This window comes from Engraulis encrasicolus, chromosome 17 (genome assembly GCF_034702125.1).
Source record: "Engraulis encrasicolus isolate BLACKSEA-1 chromosome 17, IST_EnEncr_1.0, whole genome shotgun sequence".
Lineage (NCBI taxonomy): Eukaryota > Metazoa > Chordata > Actinopteri > Clupeiformes > Engraulidae > Engraulis > Engraulis encrasicolus.
The window spans coordinates 26,086,566-26,107,312 of NC_085873.1; the positions used below are offsets into that span (position 1 = coordinate 26,086,566).

The window sequence follows — 20,747 nt, forward strand, 5'->3', positions numbered from 1 at the left end:
TTGTTTGAGGTGTATGTGTAAACCATGCGTTGTAAACTTTTTGTTTGATTTTGAAAGGTTATAAGTTACCGGTATGCAAAGCTAGCCTACTCTGCATGTACCATGTAGTTCACAGGCAAGCATTATCGAATGATTTGGCAGCAAGTAGTGTGGAATTCTCTCCCAGTACCGAGTGATTTAATAGTTTACCTCACTTCTTAGTTCGTGCATCTTTTGGAAGCAGCCCGTTTTCACCCGAAAGTCTTCTTTTTCAATTGCATCAGTGTCTCGCTAAGTCTAACCTGTCAACTTCTCTGCAGTGGGAAGTAACCATGTCGGGTACAGGTGGAGGAAAGCGGGGTGGGGACAGTCCCCCTGGCCCACCTGAGAAGAAGTCGAAGAAAGAGGAGAAGACCACCACCACACTGATCGAGCCCATCCGAATCGGCGGAGTCTCCTCCACGGTCAGTTGTGTTCCTTTAGCATGCATATCTTGGATGTCAACAGCATCGAACGAACATTGCGTTTTAACTGTGTTGCTCTTCCCCATCACTATTGCAGGAGGAAATGGACACCAAGGTGCTCCAGTTTAAAAACAAGAAGCTGTGTGAACGACTGGAGCAGAGGCAAGCTAATGAGGACGAGCTGCGAGAGAAGATTGAAAAGTTGGAGAAACGTCAGGCCACTGATGACACCACTCTTCTGATTGTAAACCGTTACTGGAGCCAGGTAGATTACCGATGTTGATTAGACCCTTGTGTTTGTATCTTTTGACATAATGAGGTTATGTTCTTCAAGTAGAAGCGGAGAGTAGACTCTTAACTATACTTTATTGTCCCCAGAGGAACATTTGTCTTGGGCTAATCCGTCTGTGCATCAGCACATGTGGGTTACAAATTGTGTTGATGTTATTGTTGAGAAGCATGTCAGGCTCTTGGATTCAGGACGACCTGTGAGCGTACTTCATGCATTTATCCCAGTCATCTCCTCTGCCATTACAGCTTGACGAGAACCTTCAGGGTTTCTTGAAGCGTCTCCAGCCTGACACCCCTCCTGAGCCCGCTCCGGCTCCTGCGCCAGCTCCCCATTCTGCCCTCACCTCGGAGCCTCCGGCCCCTTCCCCTGCCCTGAACCCTGACCTCCCCCCGGTGCCAGCGCCTGAGCCAGGCGCTGAGCCCCCACCTGCGCCACCTCCGGCAGATGGAGACGGGCTGCCAGCGCCACCACAGCCCCCCGTGCCCGATGGGGAGGATGGCCAGCAGCAGCAGCAGCCATCGCAGCAGGACACTCCACAGCAGGATGGTCTGGACGAACCTGCCACGGGCACGCCAAAGGAAGATGGCATCCCAGGTAGACATTTGGTTTATACTGTATGTACCGGTACTAGGATTGTTTTTAGTCTGGTGGTGCACATATCAAAAGTGACTTTTTGCAGGTGCCAGACAGTCGAAAACTAGGTCCGCAGACTGCCAATTGTGCTCCAAAAATGAATTTTATGGAATGAAAACATGCAATGTCTTGATGATCACCCCTTGGTTAGGGGAGGGGGACTTCCTTCTACTCTATGTTCAAGGATACAAAGAGTTTTATGTTTCACATGCAAATAATTACTAAACACAAGACATGCAGTGAAATTAGAACCGTCCAGGTAAGTGGCGGGAATGCATGAGGGCCAGATTGTTAGCGGTTGTGGCTTATTGTGCTCTAGAACAAAGGCCGATAAACAGTTGTGAAAACTGCAGCACATACACAAGGGCAGTCATGGGTAAGTGGTTAGGGTGGGTGGAGTAATTAACCAGTGCTCTTCCCCATCCTCCTCCATGACTGAGGTCCCCTGGTGAGGCATTAATGCAATTTAGTTGTGTGCAGTGTACACTTGTGTGCTGTGGAGTGCTATGTTTGACAGAGGTAATCTTGCACCTGTTCGTCCCACTCGGGGCGCGAATGTGCGACCTCGTCAACTACATCAGTTCGGAAATGGGAGGCACAGTACGATACCACTGGACTAAAGGACCAGTCCCCCAGCCCAACGGCATCGACACTGTTTGAGGCTTTGGGAGGGAGGTTTTACTAACGTTCCACGCCAGCTCTGCTAGTTGGCCTCCGTTACCACTCTCCCCCTTAAACCTCACTCCCATTCCGGGTCAATCAGCACCACGGTGACGGAGGTCATCTTGCACTTGTTCATCCCCCTCGGGGCGCGAACGTGCGACCTCGTCAACTACATCAGTTCGGAAATGGGAGGCACAGTACGATACCGCTGGACTAAAGGACCAGTCCCCCAGCCCAACGGCATCGACACTGTTTGAGACTTTGGGAGGGAGGTTTTACTAACGTTCCATGCCAACTCTGCTAGTTAGCCTCCGTTACATGTGTCACAATGACAATGGGAGTTGGAGTTTCCCAGTTGGCTTTCACTTCACTTCACATCTTGTAGGGCTGTCAGATGTAAGTTGGTGTACCAAGATCTGCAATGCAATGCAATGCAATGCAATGCAATGCAGAATGACATGTGGTGGAATATGAACAAAACCCTCAGTGCATCACAGTATATTGGAATTTTGTTGAGCTTCCTCTTGCATTACAGTCAGACCTGTTTGTTGATGTCTCTCTATTTTGCTATCCACACCATTCAAGATTGGAGATATTTATTCGTTCTAAGGGAAATTTCTCTTGGACATACATAGCTGCAGCATAACGACACATGATGCCATTCAGTATTAAAAACCTGAAATCTCAGACAACTGCAGCAAAAAATTTCAATGAGTTAGAGCAGGGGTGTCAAACTCAAATTGATAGTTGGCCAAAGTCAAAATTTGGTTGCGGGCCGAACTCAATATTTATTTTAAAAATTGACTATAATTGTGTCTGCATGCACTTAATACGCATAGTTAAATATCACACACTCTTTCCCATCTTATATGGAAGTTCAAATGTTCAAATTGTGTTGCATATGAGTGTGAGCTGTTTCACTGGCCTGGGCCCACTCATATTCCTGTGACACACCAAATTTCATGTTCAAGTCTTGTTACGCTATACATTAATGGTGTATGTGGGCCAACTGTAATACACATTTGAAATGATCTCACAGGCCAAATAAACTCTGCATGCCAGATTTGGCCCCCGGGCCTGAGTTCGACATCCCTGGGCTAGAGATTTACTTCTTGTCTCCACACTCTTGGACTATGGTAGACTTATTTTAACGATTTTTATATTGCCATGTGAAAGTTGGGTGTGTTGTTGAAGGCTACGTTGGATCTGTTGAATGTGTACGTATTATGATGTGTGTGCTGGAGTTGACACCTTCCTTTCCTTCTGGTATTAACTATATTTCTGTGTACTCTTCTCTGCTGTACACAGCGCGGCCTCCTCCGACCCCGCTGAGCGACAGTGCCAAGGAGTTCCTGGCGACCCTGGACCACTGCTGCGAGGAGGAGCTGGGGCTGAGCCTGCAGGACCGCATGCAGTTCAGCAAGGGTGCCGTGGCCTGCATGGTGTGCGTCTTCGACCGGCTGCACACCGACGTGGAGGGGCTGTGTGCACGCGTGCAGAGCGCTGGTGAGTCCTACACAATTTCACTGTGGCCGTATTGGAACCAGGGCCAGAGCTATAGGGAGGGCGAGCAGGGCATTTGCCCCTGGGCCCAGGGCACCCTTGCATTGGTGGTGGGGTTGTGATCTTGTCAGGTCATATAGGGGGCCTGATAAGTGTTTTGCCCTAGGGCCCTCAAGTTCAAGTTCCACAGGCCACACCCAGGCAGCTCTGCCAGTGACTAAGTGCATTCGATTTCGTACAACGCATGCATGTGCATGAAGACAGCAATGCACCCTGGATCAAAATGCTGCATGACGGTTAGATTTCCTGTCAAACTTCGAAATTTCGTCGACGTTGCGTTGACGAGGTGAAATGTCACATGTAGGGATGCACGATGTCAAAAATTTCGGCCGATACCGATATCCGATTATGATATTGCGGTTTTGGCCGATGACCGATATTAACCGATACCGATGTTTTTCTTTCTTTAAAAAAAAAAAAAAGAGATGACAATGATGCAAACCAACAGAGTTTTTGAATGTCGTCTTTTAACTCCCTGTGATAATAAGATAAAAAATGAGACAAAATAGAAAAAAAAAACAGCGAAAGTCATCGTCAAGTCCATTCTTTTAGAACCGTAAAATATAAAAAAAAACATCGGCCCAGTTTTACCCATCAGACCGATGTCCGATGTGTTGAATATCGGCCGATACCGATACATCTGGCCGATACATCGTGCATCCCTATTCACATGGTGTCAAACTATCGCGGGATGCATGCGACTGCAGTCAGATCTTGCAACTTCTGCAGTTGCTTATCCCCTTCAACGCTCGTCGGCGGACTGCCTCCGAGGTCACGCGCCCATGAACTGGTTGGTCAACAACTCACTCACGTGTGTATATGGGTCTTGTCTCACACCTCTACACAAGTTTGCGCAGGTCCCCACTTCAGCTCCTCCTCATTGCCTGTCCCCCCACTCCTCACACGTGGTGTGTTAGTAGAGCAAACTGGTGCGAGCTCATCGTCTTGTTCATATTTGTGGCCGACTTAAATGCGCTGTATTTAATAACACTGACATCGTGACAACAAGTTCGCAACGTCGACGCTCGCAACAAAGTCGTATGGGCTTACTTACTGGAGCCTCAATGCCAGTGATTTCAAAAGCACTGGCACACTGATCTGTAATAGGTCTGTTGGCGCATTAGGTCCAACCCCCTATGGGCGGGGTTGAAAGGGGGGGGGAAAGGCTTGTAGTCTCAACAGATATCCACCTCTCTTACACTTCCTCCTACAATGATGCAAAATTACGATTTTTACATCATTGTAGGAGGAAGTGTTAAGAGGTGAATACGGATTTCTCCTGTCTCAGGGGGAATTGAGAGAGTGTTGCACGACCAGTCAAAAGTATGACTGGGTGTCTAGCAATGGAAAACCTAATGCAAATGGGTGGAGTGTCCCTTTCAAGTCAGGATTAGCGTCAAAGACCATGTGTACATATTGATATAAAAGTAGAGGACCTGTACCTCTCCACTCTGCCCTGTTCTGCTCTCTTCCACTGAGTTTCGTTTTAAGGTAACCCTGTAATTCATGTTTAATGTTTTTAATGGTGTGTGTTAGGAATTGTATTGAAATTGAAAAGTGAAAGCCCATTGGGAAACTCCAACTCCCATTGTCATTGTGACACAGCACTCCACAGCACACAAGTGAACACTGCACACTGCACACAACGAAATTGCATTTATGCCTCACCCGTGCAAGGGGGCAGCCCTCAGTGGCGCCCCATGGGGAGCAGTGCGGTGGGACGGTACCATGCTCAGGGTACCTCAGTCATGGAGGAGGATGGGGGAGAGCACTGGTTGATTACTCCCCCCACCAACCTGGCGGGTCGGGAGTCGAACCGGCAACCTCTGGGATGCAAGTCTGACGCCCTAACCGCTCACCCATGACTGCCCATATTAGGAATTGCTTTCAGTGGTATTCACAATTTTTTCACATTCACATATCACATTCACATTTTAACATGTATACAGTGAAAAGATACAGGGCATGATATGCACACCTAATATTGGCAGTATACCTATAATAAGGTAACAGACAGATTTTGTAACATACCGTTTGAAGAATGATCAGATGAAAAACTAGGACATTCTGAGGGCTTTCTTACGTGGTTGAGCAGTACATGCACGGTACATGTAGATTTTATGTTTTCACACTCTCTGGAAGAGTGAGGTTTTTTTTTGCTCATCCATGTTTTTTTTCTGCCATCACAGCTTTTTTTTTTTTAGTCAGATGCTATGCTCCATTTCCTTGGCCAATGAGGTATATATTTTTTTGATGTTCAGTGAGGGATAACTGTCTCTTCCCCTACCCCCGATGTGCTTCGCCAGGGACGTTTCAAGGTATTTGGGGGCCCTAGTCAAAGAGGGACTTTGTCTTCATCAAACTGTTTTGGAGGGTCCCCTCTCAAGAGAGATTTTGATCACGAGAAGCCGAGAACCATTGCACTTTCCGGTCGTTGAATTTAGGGAGGGGTTGCTGCCCACACTCTCAAAATCGTCATTGCTGTCATTTCAATACGAGTACATAACCAGTAGTTACCATGGGGCCCCCTTTCAGCTGGGGGCCCTAGGCAGTTGGGTAGCTTAGTTGCCTGGTTGTGACAAGTCTGTGCTCTCTCCCCCCCCCCCCTGCAGTGTGTGAGGACGATCATCAGAGGGAGGTCCAGGCCCAGAACCGCTCCCTACTGGAGGAGAACCGGAGACTGCAGCACCTCTCCGCATCCCTGCAGGGCAAGCACCACAAAGTCTCCATGGAGGTTGGTTCATTGCGTCGTTGTTGTTGTTGTTGCATTACAGATAGAAAATTATAAGAAAATAACTCACCAACACTAAGCCTCTTTCGAGCTCTGCTGCTTAAATACATGAATCCCATTGTTATTTCCCTTTGCAGACAAATGTGAATACTTGTGGAAAAACCAAAGCATTGGTAGTTCCTAGTTCCAAACTAGTTCCTCCTCTCCTTTCCTCTTTCCTATGGCCTCTTGCCTCGGTGGAGAAAATAATAAAGAAGTCCCCGGCTGTCAACTAGGCAGAACAATTTTTAGGGCTGGCTTTTCTCCATTCAACATGCCCATTGCAGAAGGCATACTGACCTTTAGTTAATGCTTTTGCGAGATGTTGAGTGATATTTAGATCATCAATGTAATTGAGCCTGGCATCACAAGGCCACAAGCAGGACAGCAAGGACAGGAGGAACTAGTTTGGCTTGCACTCCTTCTCTTCGGTTCCACCATGCGCAAGAAAATGACTCACAATTCACATTCACATCATACACATTGCATACACAGTCACTATGGTATTTGTTTAATCACAAAACACCTACAAAAATAATAAGAAGAGCCTAATATACACCCAGTTCTCTAGTCAGTGCCTTTGATACAGTCATCAAAGTGTTGAAAACCGTTTCCGTACATTTGAGCACACTTTTAGGTAACACTTCCAAATAAGGGGCCATAATTAACAGTAAAGTAGCTACAACCTAATACTTAAGTAAGGGTTAATAATCATTACTTAATGGCACATTAGACACATATTAATTGTTATGAATGCATATGTTGAACATTAGTAAGCAGTTACTTAACTATTAGATAACTATTACCTTGTGTTACAAGTTAATAGCATATTATTATTTAACTAATAGATAAGTAAGGGCACAGTTAATAGTTAAGTAGCTATCAGGTCATACTTAACTAAGGACCAAAATTAACACTTACATAATACAAAAGTAAGGCATAACTAATGGTTAATTAATACTTAAATATTGGGTTTTGGGACCCTTATATTAGAGTTGGCTGAGGATAACTCATGGTTAATTAATAGATAGATATTGTTGTTTGGGACCCTTATATTAGAGTTGGCTGCGGATAACTAATGGTTAATTAATCGATAGATATTGGTGTTTGGGACCCTTATAATAGAGTTGGCTGAGCATACCTAATAGTTAATTAATTAATCTACTGTGACATCTAGTTTTCAGTCGTTCAAATCACTACAAGAGTGGCAACAGGAGCCATTATATAGCAAGGATTAGACGTACACTTCTCAATGATGGTGGGGTGATGAGATGTAATTTTTTAGATGCGTCCCAGCATCTTTATAAGAGGGTCTGTCTGTCCGTCCGTCCGTCCGTCCGTCCGTCCGTCCGTCCGTCCGTCTGAAACGCATTCCTTCAATTGTGTCTGAAACGCATTCCTTCAATTGTTCCTTCATGTGGCCACAAGGCGGCAGACTTGCCATTTTGGACCGGAGCGAATGCGTGCAAGCATAGCCTTTCTAACCGGATGCTAACGTTGGCGAAAAGTAGCCTAGCCACAGGCTAACTGACAAACGTGAGGCCAACAACTCAGCCGATCGTGATGTACGCCACAAATAGACCAATCGACCTCATATTTAGACACTACAATGTTGATTTCTGCCTTCGATTTTCATCAGTTAAGAAATCTAGCGTCGGATTAACACATTATTAAAGTAAGTAAAGCGAGTTGCCGCCATGTTTGTTTTCCAGAATCACCCGGGTACAGAGCTCACGTGCAGCATTCTGGGTAATTGAGTTTCACTGCTTTGTGCCTTGACGGTGAAGCTGGTATTGAAAAAAAAGTCCATAAGCGCATGATTCACCCAAACGGTTTTATTCAATGATACCTCCTTGGTTTTATTTATTTATTATTTGTCGATGTTTACATTCTTTCCCACATGCACATACTGCTGAAATGGCGTGATACTAAAGGTTGTTAGGCCTAATAAATGTCTGGTAATTTGTAATGTTCACTTCATCTAGGCTATGTGAAATTTCAAATCATAGCCTATGGTTCTTTTCCAAATCCAATAATGATGATAAGCTTATTATACCCTAAACTGCAAAAAATAAAGCCATGTCTCGCCATTTTGCTGCCTTGCTGCCTGCCACAATATTTGGAGTGTCCATGATGACCAATAAACAAAAAGTACATCCTCGGGGGGGCGTTGACAGGCTAGGAGGAGGCCAGGGGGGGCGTTTGGGGGGGGGGGGAGGGGGGATGACATAGTTGGAACTGGCATAGAGGGACGCATCTGTTGTCCGCCTGTCGGCCTTGTTCATGTACCACTTATTAGTTTTAATGGTAAAAACCCTGCAATAAATGCAGAACATTATGAAGAGTAATTCACAAATTCCTCTGTGATAATTAGGTTAATGTTTGAGAATATTAGCTCCAAGAAGAGCAGTGCATGATGGGTACGCAATCTACAGACAACAATAGTTCGGTATTATTTAATCATTAGATATGCCTTGCTTTTGTATTAAGTAAGTGTTAATTAAGGTCCTTAGTTAAGTATGACCTAATAGCTACTTAACTATTAACTGTACCTAATCTAATGATTAAATAATACCGAAATATTGTTGTCTGTAGATTGCGTACCCATCATGCACTGCACTTCTTGGAGCTAATATTTTCAAACATTAACTTAATTATCACAAAGGAATGGTTTAGTTTTGCTTCAAAACTTTACTCTTCATAATGTTCTGCATTTATTGTAGGGTTTTTACCATTAAAAAAAATTACATCTCATCACCCCACCATCATTGAGAAGTGTACGTCCAATCCTTGCTATATAATCGCTCCTGTTGCAACTATTACAGTGATTTGAACGAGTGAAAACTAGATGTCACAGTAGATTAATTAATTAACTATTAGGTATGCTCAGCCAACTCTATTATAAGGGTCCCAAACACCAATATCTATCAATTAATTAACCATTAGTTATCCGCAGCCAACTCTAATATAAGGGTCCCAAACAACAATATCTATCTATTAATTAACCATTAGTTATCCTCAGCCAACTCTAATATAAGGGTCCCAAAACTCAATATTTAAGTATTAATTAACCATTAGTTATGCCTTACTTTTGTATTAAGTAAGTGTTAATTTTGGTCCTTAGTTCAGTATGACCTGATAGCTACTTAACTATTAACTGTGTCCTTACTTATCTAATAGTTAAATAATAATATGCTATTAACTTGTAACACAAGGTAATAGTTATCTAATAGTTAAGTAACTGCTTGCTAATGCATTAATAACAATTAATATGTGTCTAATGTGGCATTAAGTAATGATTATTAACCCTTACTTAAGTATTAGGTTGTAACTACTTTACTGTTAATTATGGCCCCTTATTTGGAAGTGTTACCCACTTTTATTCTTCTTTTCTTCACTTCTTCTTTTTTCCGTTCTGAATCTCTAGTTCGGATGAGAGAACGGTCCTTCAAAGTTTGTTACATGTTGTTTTTTTTTTCTTTTCTTTTGACTCGCATCCGGGCAGAGGAATCCCTGCTCTTTGGGAGTTGAGCCGGTCTGTTGTTTGTAACTAGCTCTGATCAAAATGTTCCCGTTTAAAAAAAAAAAAAAAATCATTTGCCATTTTCCAATGGTTTCCGTAGCGAGTAAACAAACATGCAGCCGTGTTACCTAAACAAAGTCATCCATCATGGCGATGTGTGTTGGAGTGTGGCCGCGATGGAAAACACATGTTGCAGACGCTGCCCCAGTTAATTGGCTTCTGGTTTTGAAGAAGGGCTTGACGTCAAGCATACTGTACCTTCACTACTGGGTGTTCTCAGTTGATATCTCTTGATGTCTCAAAACAGGAAAGATTAAAGGTGCACTTTGCAGGACAGTGGCCAGAATAGGTATTGCAACTGTGCTGCTCATTGAAATCTGATATTTGGATGAATATTTACTAGGTAATAAAATATTTACTAGTATGACCAAAGTACAGTAAGATTTCCAGCTAAAAATGCCTATTTCTGTAAATTCAAAATGGAAAACATGGAGAAGATCCACCTTTTCATGTAATGCAATTTTAAAAGTGCAATTTTTCCAGTCAAATGAATACTTAGAATTTGATGGTGGTTATGGTAAGTCTTTGTGAAAAAGGTAACATTTGTGAATTGGCAGCATGAATTCTGGAAAGAAACTGCTAAAATATTACACACAGTGCACCTTTAAGATTAGCAGTCTGAGTTACAAGTCTGTGTGTGCTGTGTTCAGTCCAATGAGTGGGTAAGGTGATGGGTTCAGACAGGAAATATATGCACACGAATTAAGCAGTCTTCAATGTCTATGTGTCCTGTGTGTGTAAAGTATAACGAGCTGGTGGACAAGGTGACTGGCTCGGAGACCAAGGTGTCTGAGATGGAGACGGCAGTGGAGGACCTGCAGTGGGACATCGAGAAGCTGCGCAACCGAGAGCAGAAACTCAACAGACACCTGGCAGAGGCGCTCAACCAGGTACCATGCAATAAAATTATTAATAAAACTAGAGAAGTAAGGGAATGTGTTTTTATTTTGCTTCGGAAAACATTAGTTTCACCTCAAAAGGGAAATTAGATATATTTGGAGGATTTGATATTTTTTGGGACTTTTTAGAAAATAACAATGTTGTAGTGGAGGGCTGGGATGCGGTGGGGATTTGACATTTATTTGTTTTATTCAATTTTTTTTTCTCTGTATGTTGGTTTATTTGTTTTGTATGTGCCTTGGGTTTGGGGTTGTGTTTGTGTGTAAAACTAAAAACTCTAATAAAGAAATGTTTGAAGAAAAAAAAATACTAGAGAAGTGCTCAGAGAGCGTACCTCCGCCCTCTGGTGGATAGTAACACACATGCATCACAAACAAACAAGCCAACGAGCAGACGAACACACAACAATATCAGACAATCACATAACCTCCTTGGCGGAAATAAGAATACAATAAAGTAGGAAAAAGAGTGCACGGATGAATAGAATGAAATACAACACAACAGTAACGCTAGTATTCCTGCATTGTGACCTGCAGTGAAATATTGAGGTATGTAATGAAACCTTAATTCTGTTGTGTGTTCTGTTTAGTGTGTATATCAAGGGCAAGGAAGAGATGGAAAAACATGCTAAAGGCACTGATGTTTTCATTGGATGTCCATATAGTAGTAGCTCAAATGACGTGATGTTTCCATTGGTTGGCCGTATGGTTACATTACATTACATTACATTACATTGCATTTGGGAGACGCTTTATAACCAAAGCGACTTTCAAAAGACGACATGATCATAGCCAACATCACTAGCAGATACAAAGTGCACAGGAATATACAGAACAACAAGTGCAGAAGCAAAGAAGGGTTTTTTTAATTTTATTTTTTAAAGAGTACACACACACACACACACACACACACACACACACACACACACACACACACACACACACACACACACACACACACACACACACACACACACACACACACACACACACACACACACACACACACACACACACACACGCGCGCGCGTACGCACACACACACACACGCACGCGTACGCACACACACACACACACACACACACACGCGCGCGTACGCACACACACACACACACACACACACACACACACACACACACACACACACACACACACACGCGTACGCACACACACGCACATCATGTCACACATCATGTCTGCCCTGGGGTTAGTTTGTGTGCCTGACTGATTGTTTGTGTGTCTTTCCCAGTTGAACTCGGGCTACTATGCCACCGGCAGCTCAGGAGGACTCCCCGGAGGTCAGATCACGCTCAGCATACAGAAGGTAAGAGGCAACCCCACGCCTGTTAATCTGGCAACCCCTTTACACCTACACATTAGGTCAGATCTCACTGAGCACACACACACACACACACGGTATAAGAGCAATCCCGTCCACCCACACCCACTTAATCTGGCAACCTTGTTACACCCACACATGGAACACGACACACTACCAGAGTTAAAGGGGCTCCAGGTAGGATTAAAAGTTTAATGAATCACTGTCCCGAGTCAGCCGATGGTTATGTGAATCATTACAGTGAAAGATGATCCTCGCGACCACTTCCCCGGTCGGCTGTCAGAAAACCCTGAATGCAACTTTTTGACAGAGTGGTCCGAAGATGTCGTGGAAAACACTTTTCATACGAAAAATCGCTTTACATGCCGTATTCAGATTTGTATCAACTGCTGGCATTCCGTGATGAAAACCTTTTCACCACGAGTTTATTTGAACAGCATTTTTTCATTACGGAGTAGATTTTGAGACAGACATGCCACGGGCACCGCACAAACGATGTCATCCTACCTTGTGCCCCTTCAACCCACGAAGACGGCAAATCTCATTGTTGTGAGAGGCACCCACACTGTCCGCTCCGTTACGGCAGTGACACTAATCTGGCAACCTTGTTGCACCCCCAAATGAAACCCTACACACTGGCTACACCACAGCCAACCCATCCAAACAGCAAGTCTCATTGTTGTATAGGAGTGTAGCATACTACATTGAGCATAATCATGAGAAAAGATGGTCTTTTCTATCCAAAATGATATAGAGGGCTATGTAATGAAGGATAACATGGGTCAACTAGTGGAGGGGAGTATTAAGAATATTTGACACTCTCGGTGCGACAGAATATTTTTTCAGTAACGTGCATGTATTTTTATTAAACCTTTTTTTTTGGGGGGGGGGGGGGGGCTGTTTTTTGGTCTTTTATTGTTGTAGGACAGTGTGAGACTAGACAGGAAATGACTGGGAGAGAGAGATGGGGCAGGGTCGGGAAATGACCCCGGCCGGACTCGAGTCGGGTTCCCCGTGGGCAATGTAAGCCCAAATGTGGGGGGTTCATGCGCCCCCCTGTACCGTGCATGTCTTGTTGCAATTCTGTTGAAGGAGAGCACATCCCAGGGAAAGGTGCTGGACGAAGGTCAACTGTAGTTTTCAGAGTGAGGAGTCCGCACACTTGGAATCCTTTTTGTTGTGTTTTATTTTTTCATGGCAGGATAACATTTCGACCTCCAACAGTCAGATTGTCATGAAAAAATAAAACACAACAAAAAGGATTCTAAATGTGCGGACTCCTCACTCCGAAAACTACTTGTTACAACTTACAACTTGTTGCAATTCTGCTCACCCCTGGCGGTTTGGGGCCCCTAGTCTCCCATATCGAGACTGTTTGTTAATCCGGACCTGCCGAATGGATAAAATCAGATATCACATCTCAAACTTCAGCAGAGTTCTCTCCACCTGTAAATTGGTGTTCAATTCGGCAAGTCCTGACCCTCTGTGCAAAGGTTATAAGTAAGATCAGGCTGCTGAACTAAGCAGATCACATCTGCAAAAACTACAGCTAGCTAACCCATCAACATGACGTCACCACTGCTTTGCTTACCAATCCTATTGACAGTGTTTAAGTTCTCGCTGACCCACCAGCTCTGTGTTATGACACTTTTAGTACTCTTCTCCATGTGTCGTGTCTCTAGAGTAGTTTACCGCATGCGCTTGGATCTATAAACTATTCGAACAAATTGCTTGTAAATCTTCTCTCAAAATGCATCTCTTCCGCCTTGCGGTTCTGTAGCCTCATTTTGGGGCTGTGGTGATGTTTGTACTTTGTCTTGTCTTTGATGGTAATGGCGTTTATGTGCTGTTTTTACTTTGTCTCTGCGGTTTTAGTGCCGTGTTTTAACCTTTAACTTACTGTGATGTGGTTTACCTTAACCTTCAACCTGGTTGCTTAACCTTTTCTCCGCACTTTGAAGCACTTTGGCTAGAAAGGGGCCCCTATTATGCAAATAGCTCTCTTTATTGTGCATGTTTTTCATTGCCCAAAGGTCTATACTAACTTGTTGGAAAAGCGTAAATGAAATGGGCCCTTACAAATGTGCTATACAAATAAAGCTTTTTCAAATTCCTTTCTTTGGTCAAACATGATGAAACCACTCAGAGCATCTTGTTCCAATTGTGCAAAACAAATATTATTATTATTATTAGCATAAAATGAAACATTTCTGCTTATTTTCTTCCTTTGGTCATCTGACATGTTTGAAGCTGCATGTCGTATGAATTGTGTCATACAAATTCAGTAAATGACAAAAAACAACAGAAGTTGGCGTCTGCGCCTGCACTTAAGACCCGTGTATTGCTTGGTGCGTCCACTCGCAAAAAGTAGTAATCACTCGAGATAATGAAAAAAAAAGGAGGCACACACAAGGCTCGTGTGAAAAATCTATATTGTAGCCGAAAATTTACAGTAGCTGGAGACATTGAGAATGTACTAGGTCCGAAACGTCTGTTGCTCCAGTTAACCTCTGACTTCTGTTTTAAATTTGGGCTACAATATACATTTTTCACACAAGCCTTGTGTGCGCCTCCTTTTTCCATTATCTCGAGTCATATAAATGCATCCATTATAATATTGGTTATAAACTCTCTCCATCCCCATGGTCCAGCAGCTGAATTCTATAGCCCCATTTGCATCAACAAGATGATTCGCTTTAAAATGATGCACATCAAGAAGTTAGTGTGACACGTGATGGAAAAATTGTTTTATTTATGCTCTATTGCTTTTAAGTTAATTTGATCGGAATATATGGTTATGAGGAAAGTTGTGTCCCTACAAGTTGATGTAAAAGGTTTAATGGTTAAGGTTTAAAAGGCTCAAGAGATCCAACACCTCCTCAAACGTGTCGTGCAGGATATTGTCTTTCCTGCATTCTAATCATAATCTGTTTGTTCTTTCCCGCTAAAATGTTGATGGAAAATCATCTGGCGAGTCAGAAAAATGTGCATCAGCATGGTTGAGTCTGATGTCGTTTTATTTTGCTAGAATCATCCTGCTGATGAAAAACCAAGCGAACGCATCTTATATCGCTACAAAATAATGTTATTCCTATATTAATTCGCTTCAGAAATCTGTTGGAAAAGGGGCTTATTTTAAAAATAGCTCTACACCACATTTCACATTATTACGCAAATGACATTTTTTTCCCTTTTCCCAAATAGTCAATAGAAATGACAGTCGTCATAATTTTCAAGTAATCAGCCATTAGAGTACAATTCAAAAGTTTTTGAATGAACCTTCCAATGATAACGGTATTTTTTTAAATAATAAAAAACTTAAAATGCCCAAAATGCTCTGTTCCAAATTATTACGCAAAACAGTTTTGTAGTGTTGTAATACAAATTTCTTTCTTTTTTTCCCATTTACATCAAAACAGTTGGCATTTGGTACCTTCTAAATTACATTTCGATGTTCAAAACTTGGTCATAAGCTGTAACTGGAATGCTGCGTTTAACATTGAAGTCAATGGCAGGGCATTGCATGGAAATTATGGAAGCCCAGATATCCTTGATGCTTTGCTCTCAGCTGTTTTTGTTTGTTTGGTCTGGTGACCCACACTTCACTCTTCAATATACCTGTAGATTTCCATGCCACGTGTAGGTGCTTTGGAGGTGATGACATTCAAACTCACCAGACATAGCATCCCATTCATTTTCAATGGCGTTTTATGTCTGGTGCGTTAGAATGTCATCACCTCCAAAGCACCTAAACGTGGCATGGAAATCTACGGGTATGTTGAAGAGTGAAGTGTGGGTCACCAGACCAAACAAACAAAAACAGCTGAGAGCAAAGCATCAAGGATATCTGGGCTTCCATAACTCCCATGCAATGCCCTGCCATTGACTTCAATGTTAATCACAGCATTCCAGTTACTAAGACAAAGAGCTTATCACCAAGTATTGAACATTGAAATGTAATTTAGAAGGTACCAAATTCCAACTGTTTTGATGTAAAAGGGAAAAAAGAAAGAAATTTGGATTACAACACTACAAAACTATTTTGCGTAATAATGTGGAACAGAGCATTTAAAGTTTTTTATTATTTTAAAAAATACCGTTATCATTGGAAGGTTCATTCAAAAACTTTTAAATTGTACTCTAATGGCTGATGACTTGAAAATTATGACGACTGTCATTTGTATTGATTATTTGGGGAAACAGCGAAAAATGTCATTTGCATAATAAAGTGGAATGCGGTGTACGCAATAATTAAAACATGCTTATTTCTTATAGTCATTAAATCATAAAACATACGTTTTTTCTCCACTCACATACAGACACAAACATACAGACTTGTTTACTGTCCCTGAATCTCTGGGCTCCTCTCATTCCTGGGCCCGGGCCAAAATACCAGTTTGTCGGCAGGCCTGACTGTACCCCTTCTCTCTTTTTCTGTTTTCCACATCTGAATTCTAACTGGTTGAAGAAGAAATAAAGTTCATCACTTCTTTCAAATTATATCATGCTCATCATGTACCTCCTCGCTCCCTGTCCTTGTGCGTGGAGTTTGAGCTGCTGAAATGCTGAGCTGGAACGAATGCAAACAAAAGTTCATTACTCTTTATTATGAATAAAACATTCTTATGTACCTCCTATCTCTGTTCCAATGGCCAGTTTGAGCGGCTGAGTTCTGGAAATAGTATTGCACTTTGAGCGCATCGAGCTATTGTTGTTTTTGTAAACAAACATTCTTATTAACCTTTTGTGTGTGCGTGTGTGCGCGTGTCTGCGTGTCTTGTGTGCAGATGAATTATTATGAATTAATAATCTATTGTGATTTTTTAAAATAAATTATGCTGATTAACCTTGCGCTTTCGTCTCCTTGTGTGTGCTAAGAGCAGCTGAATTCTTCTACAGATTCAGCAAATACTGTTGTTAGTTTTAATAAAACATGCTTATTAACCTCCTTTATGCGTGTGTGCGCGTGTTTGTACGTGTGTGCGTGTGTGCGTGTGTGTAGTTTGAGCAGTTGAACGCGGAGCTGGAGCAGAACCAGGAGCTGGCCAACAGCCGCATGACGGAGCTGGAGAAACTACAGCAGGAGCTGCAGGAGGCCGTCAGGGAGAGCGAGAGTCTCAAGGTGCTTTTCTATTAACTACAACACATAATGGATAATTGAATGTTATCTAATGTAATATACACTCGCCTCCAAAAGAGTTGTCGCCTATCCATCTGTTTGGAATAACAGCTAATAACCTGACTTTCAATTAATCAGTTGGCTTCAGAAGTCACTCATATGAAAGCTACATTCCTCTCGAATGAAAATGAATGTACAAAAACAAATTTCATACACCAAAGAAAGATTGACCCTTTAATGAACACAGACAGGGCAGATTTTGACAAGACAAAAGTTTTGTCGCCTATCGAACATAATGTGAAAATGAGCAGATAAGTCACTTCAAAACACTTCAAATACGCAGATCGGGTGTCATACTTAATCACTGATTCACTCACACCTCTCCAGAAAATCAACTTTGGCCTTAGGTGTATGTTTAGGGTCATTGTAATCATGGAAAGCAACATAATGAAAATCAATGGAGTTCAATGAGAGATGGTGACATATTCGCTATTCGTAGAGCAATACATTTTTAACTTCATGATGTAATCAATGATAAAAGCCCTCACACACCAGCAGCATGCATGCAGCTCCACATAAGAGCTGTATCCCTCCCATGTTTGACTTTAGGCACCATGTATTTTTTCCAAATTCTTCACCTTTAACACCAAAGAAGTCTCTCCCACTGTCCTGTCTCAAAAAAAGCCAGCCAAGAGTATGTCAGGCCTAATTCTGACAAAAATGAAGGCTAATGGGACTCATACTCTGAAGTCAAGATCCCAAGATCAACCATTTTAGAACTGATAGCATCAAAACTATATGGTGTTGGAGATGAAGAATATGAAAAAACAGAAATGGTGCATAAAGTGAAATATGGTACAGATACAGCTCTTATGAGGAGCTGCATGCATGCTGCAGGTGTTTGAGGGCTTTTATCATTGATTAAATCATGAAGTTAAACATGTATTGCTCTACCCATAGCGAATATGTCACCATCTCTCATTGAACTCCATTGATTTTCATTGTGTTTCTTTCCATGATTACAATGACCCTAAACATACACCTAAGGCCAAAGTTGATTTTCTGGAGAGGTGAGAGTGATTCAGTGATTAAGTATGACACCCAATCTGCGTATTTGAAGTGTTTTGAAGTGACTTATCTGCTCATTTTCACATTATGTTCGATAGGCGACAAAACTTTTGTCTTGTGAAAATCTGCCCTGTCTGTGTTCAATAAAGGGTCAATCTTTCTTTGGTGCATGAAATTTATTTTTGTACATACATTTTCATTCGAGAGGGTTGTAGCTTTCATATGAGTGACTTCTGAAGCCAAGTGGTTAATTGAAAGTCAGGTTATTAGCTGTTATTCCAAACAGATGGATAGGCGACAACTCTTTTGGAGGCGAGTGTAGTATAATAACGATGGCATAGTCCTAGTCCATAGCTGGCCACATGACAGGAGCTACAAGAGGCCGTCGAGATGCTCAAGGGAGCTGAATATGACCAATATTACTGTATAACATTTCATCTATAATGTTATAGCATAGTCTACAGGCCATCAGGGAGAACGAGAGTCTCAAGGTGCTTTATGTAAACGGTCTTATCTAGTCATGGATGAGTGGTTTGGGCATCAAACTTGTAGCCTGAGGGTTGCCGGTTCGATTCCCCACTTGTAAGGTTGATGGGGGAGTGATTAACTAGTGCTCTCCCCCCATCGCATCCTCCTCCATGACTGAGGTACCTTAAACATGGTACCACCATCCTTTGGGGTGCCCCCTTGAATGAGTGAGGCATAAATGCAATTTTGTTGTGTGCACTTGTGTGTTCTGTTGCGTGTTGTCACAATGACAATGGGAGTTTCCCATTGGGTCTTCATAATCTCTTTTCTTAACTAAATGATCTATTATTTTAGGTAGAGCAAGGTGGTACTTGCTGTACCTAGCTGTTATTATTATTATTTTTTTAAATAGCCCCCTAAATAGGATGGTATTAAAATCTTCTTTTTTATATCTGGATTTTAAAAATCTGCTGCGTGGAAACGGAAGACCAAAACCAATATCACCAGGAAAAAAAAAAGAATGCTTTAAAAATATCCTGCTACGTGGAAACAGCTCCTCAATCAAGCTACAGATTGGTGTTTCGATCGAACCTGGGACCTGACTTTAGATGCAGCGTCCACGGGACATTTGTCATGTTCATTTGAAGCCCCCACAGCTTTCTCAGAAGTAATAAACCAGCCTCGTCTTGAGCGAGAAGCATTTTGAAATAGCATTTGCTTATGTAAATCAAATCTCAAAAATTAAATTTTCTCAGTTTTTCCTCAAGGTGCGTTTTGCTGAGAAACACATGCACAGAGATGCACATCTGGAGTCTCCTTGTTTTAACTTAATTCTAAACGAGGCGTCCAGAGGCAAAACGAACATCATACAAATGAGTCACATTTTTCAAGGCAGTCTCCCCACCCGCAGTTGCACTGAAACAAGCAAACCAGCGCAGTCTCTTACAAGAAGCAGTTTAAGCATGCTGTCGTGCTGTGCCCCCAACCCCCCCCCCCCCCCCCCCACACACACACACACACACACACATTGGAGGGCTTTGAGTAGCTGTTTTTATTTTTATTTTAGTAAACAATGAGGTTCACTTTTTCACTAAAAGGGTGGTACATTTTTAAAAAACAAACAAAAACCAGCAAATCTATGTCCACCTGTGTGCGGTGATTCATCTACTCTGTTTTCCAGAAGTATTTCTGGTCATGGGAAATCAGATAGGCAAACTAGCAGTCGTAGTAACAGCCGAAGTGACACCAAGTGGAGGAAATAGATGGCTTATCAGCCCCACCTGTGAACATGTTCCAGTTAATTACATCACAACTGCGTTCAGCTGTGCTCTCACATACGTGTAAACGACCATCCGGGTACTTTGTTCATGAATGGGCCTTTTTGGGGGAAAACAAACCGAATGTGTCATCAACTTACATGCAACATCGGCTAGCCTAAAAAAACACATTTGGGGTATGTTCACACTGTAGATCGGATATTCCAGTTCCGATTTTATGCTCACATCTGATTTTTTGACAGTCCCATTTACGTCTATCCTTTCAATAACCCAAATGGTACTCGATAGCTGACATTGTTAACTGAATGCCTCGACCATTTGTAGCAGGTGGGAGAAATTATTTTGATGACTTGTGGGTCGCATTGATCAGAATATCCGACCTTATTATTTTTCACTGTAGACGGATTCACATATATCCGATTCATATCTGATTAAAATCTGAGAATCAGAATTTGTGGGTTTTTTTCCACTTTTGTTGCATAGATCGGATGTGTCACTGTAGCGAAAGGGAGTATAGTTGCCCAGCTGGGACTCGAATCCAGACCTTCTGGGATAGTAAACTGGGGCTCTGACCGCTACACCAAAGGTGTGACAGTCAGAACACACCCACAATCCTAGTGATGGTCACTC

The 20,747-nt window shown here is 42.4% G+C and overlaps 1 protein-coding gene across 1 annotated transcript in view; it reads left to right on the plus strand.

Moving 5' to 3' along the window:
• rnf40 (ring finger protein 40) overlaps nt 1-20,747 on the plus strand; it is a 62,366-nt gene that overhangs the window by 441 nt on the left and 41,178 nt on the right. Inside the window, exons 2-9 of the mRNA XM_063222094.1 lie at nt 300-443; nt 541-708; nt 981-1,329; nt 3,340-3,537; nt 6,207-6,328; nt 10,691-10,837; nt 12,096-12,170; nt 17,188-17,307. Of these exons, the coding sequence (XP_063078164.1) occupies nt 312-443; nt 541-708; nt 981-1,329; nt 3,340-3,537; nt 6,207-6,328; nt 10,691-10,837; nt 12,096-12,170; nt 17,188-17,307 (1,311 nt within the window). The 5' untranslated portion in view covers nt 300-311. The remainder of the gene's footprint in view (nt 1-299; nt 444-540; nt 709-980; nt 1,330-3,339; nt 3,538-6,206; nt 6,329-10,690; nt 10,838-12,095; nt 12,171-17,187; nt 17,308-20,747) is intronic.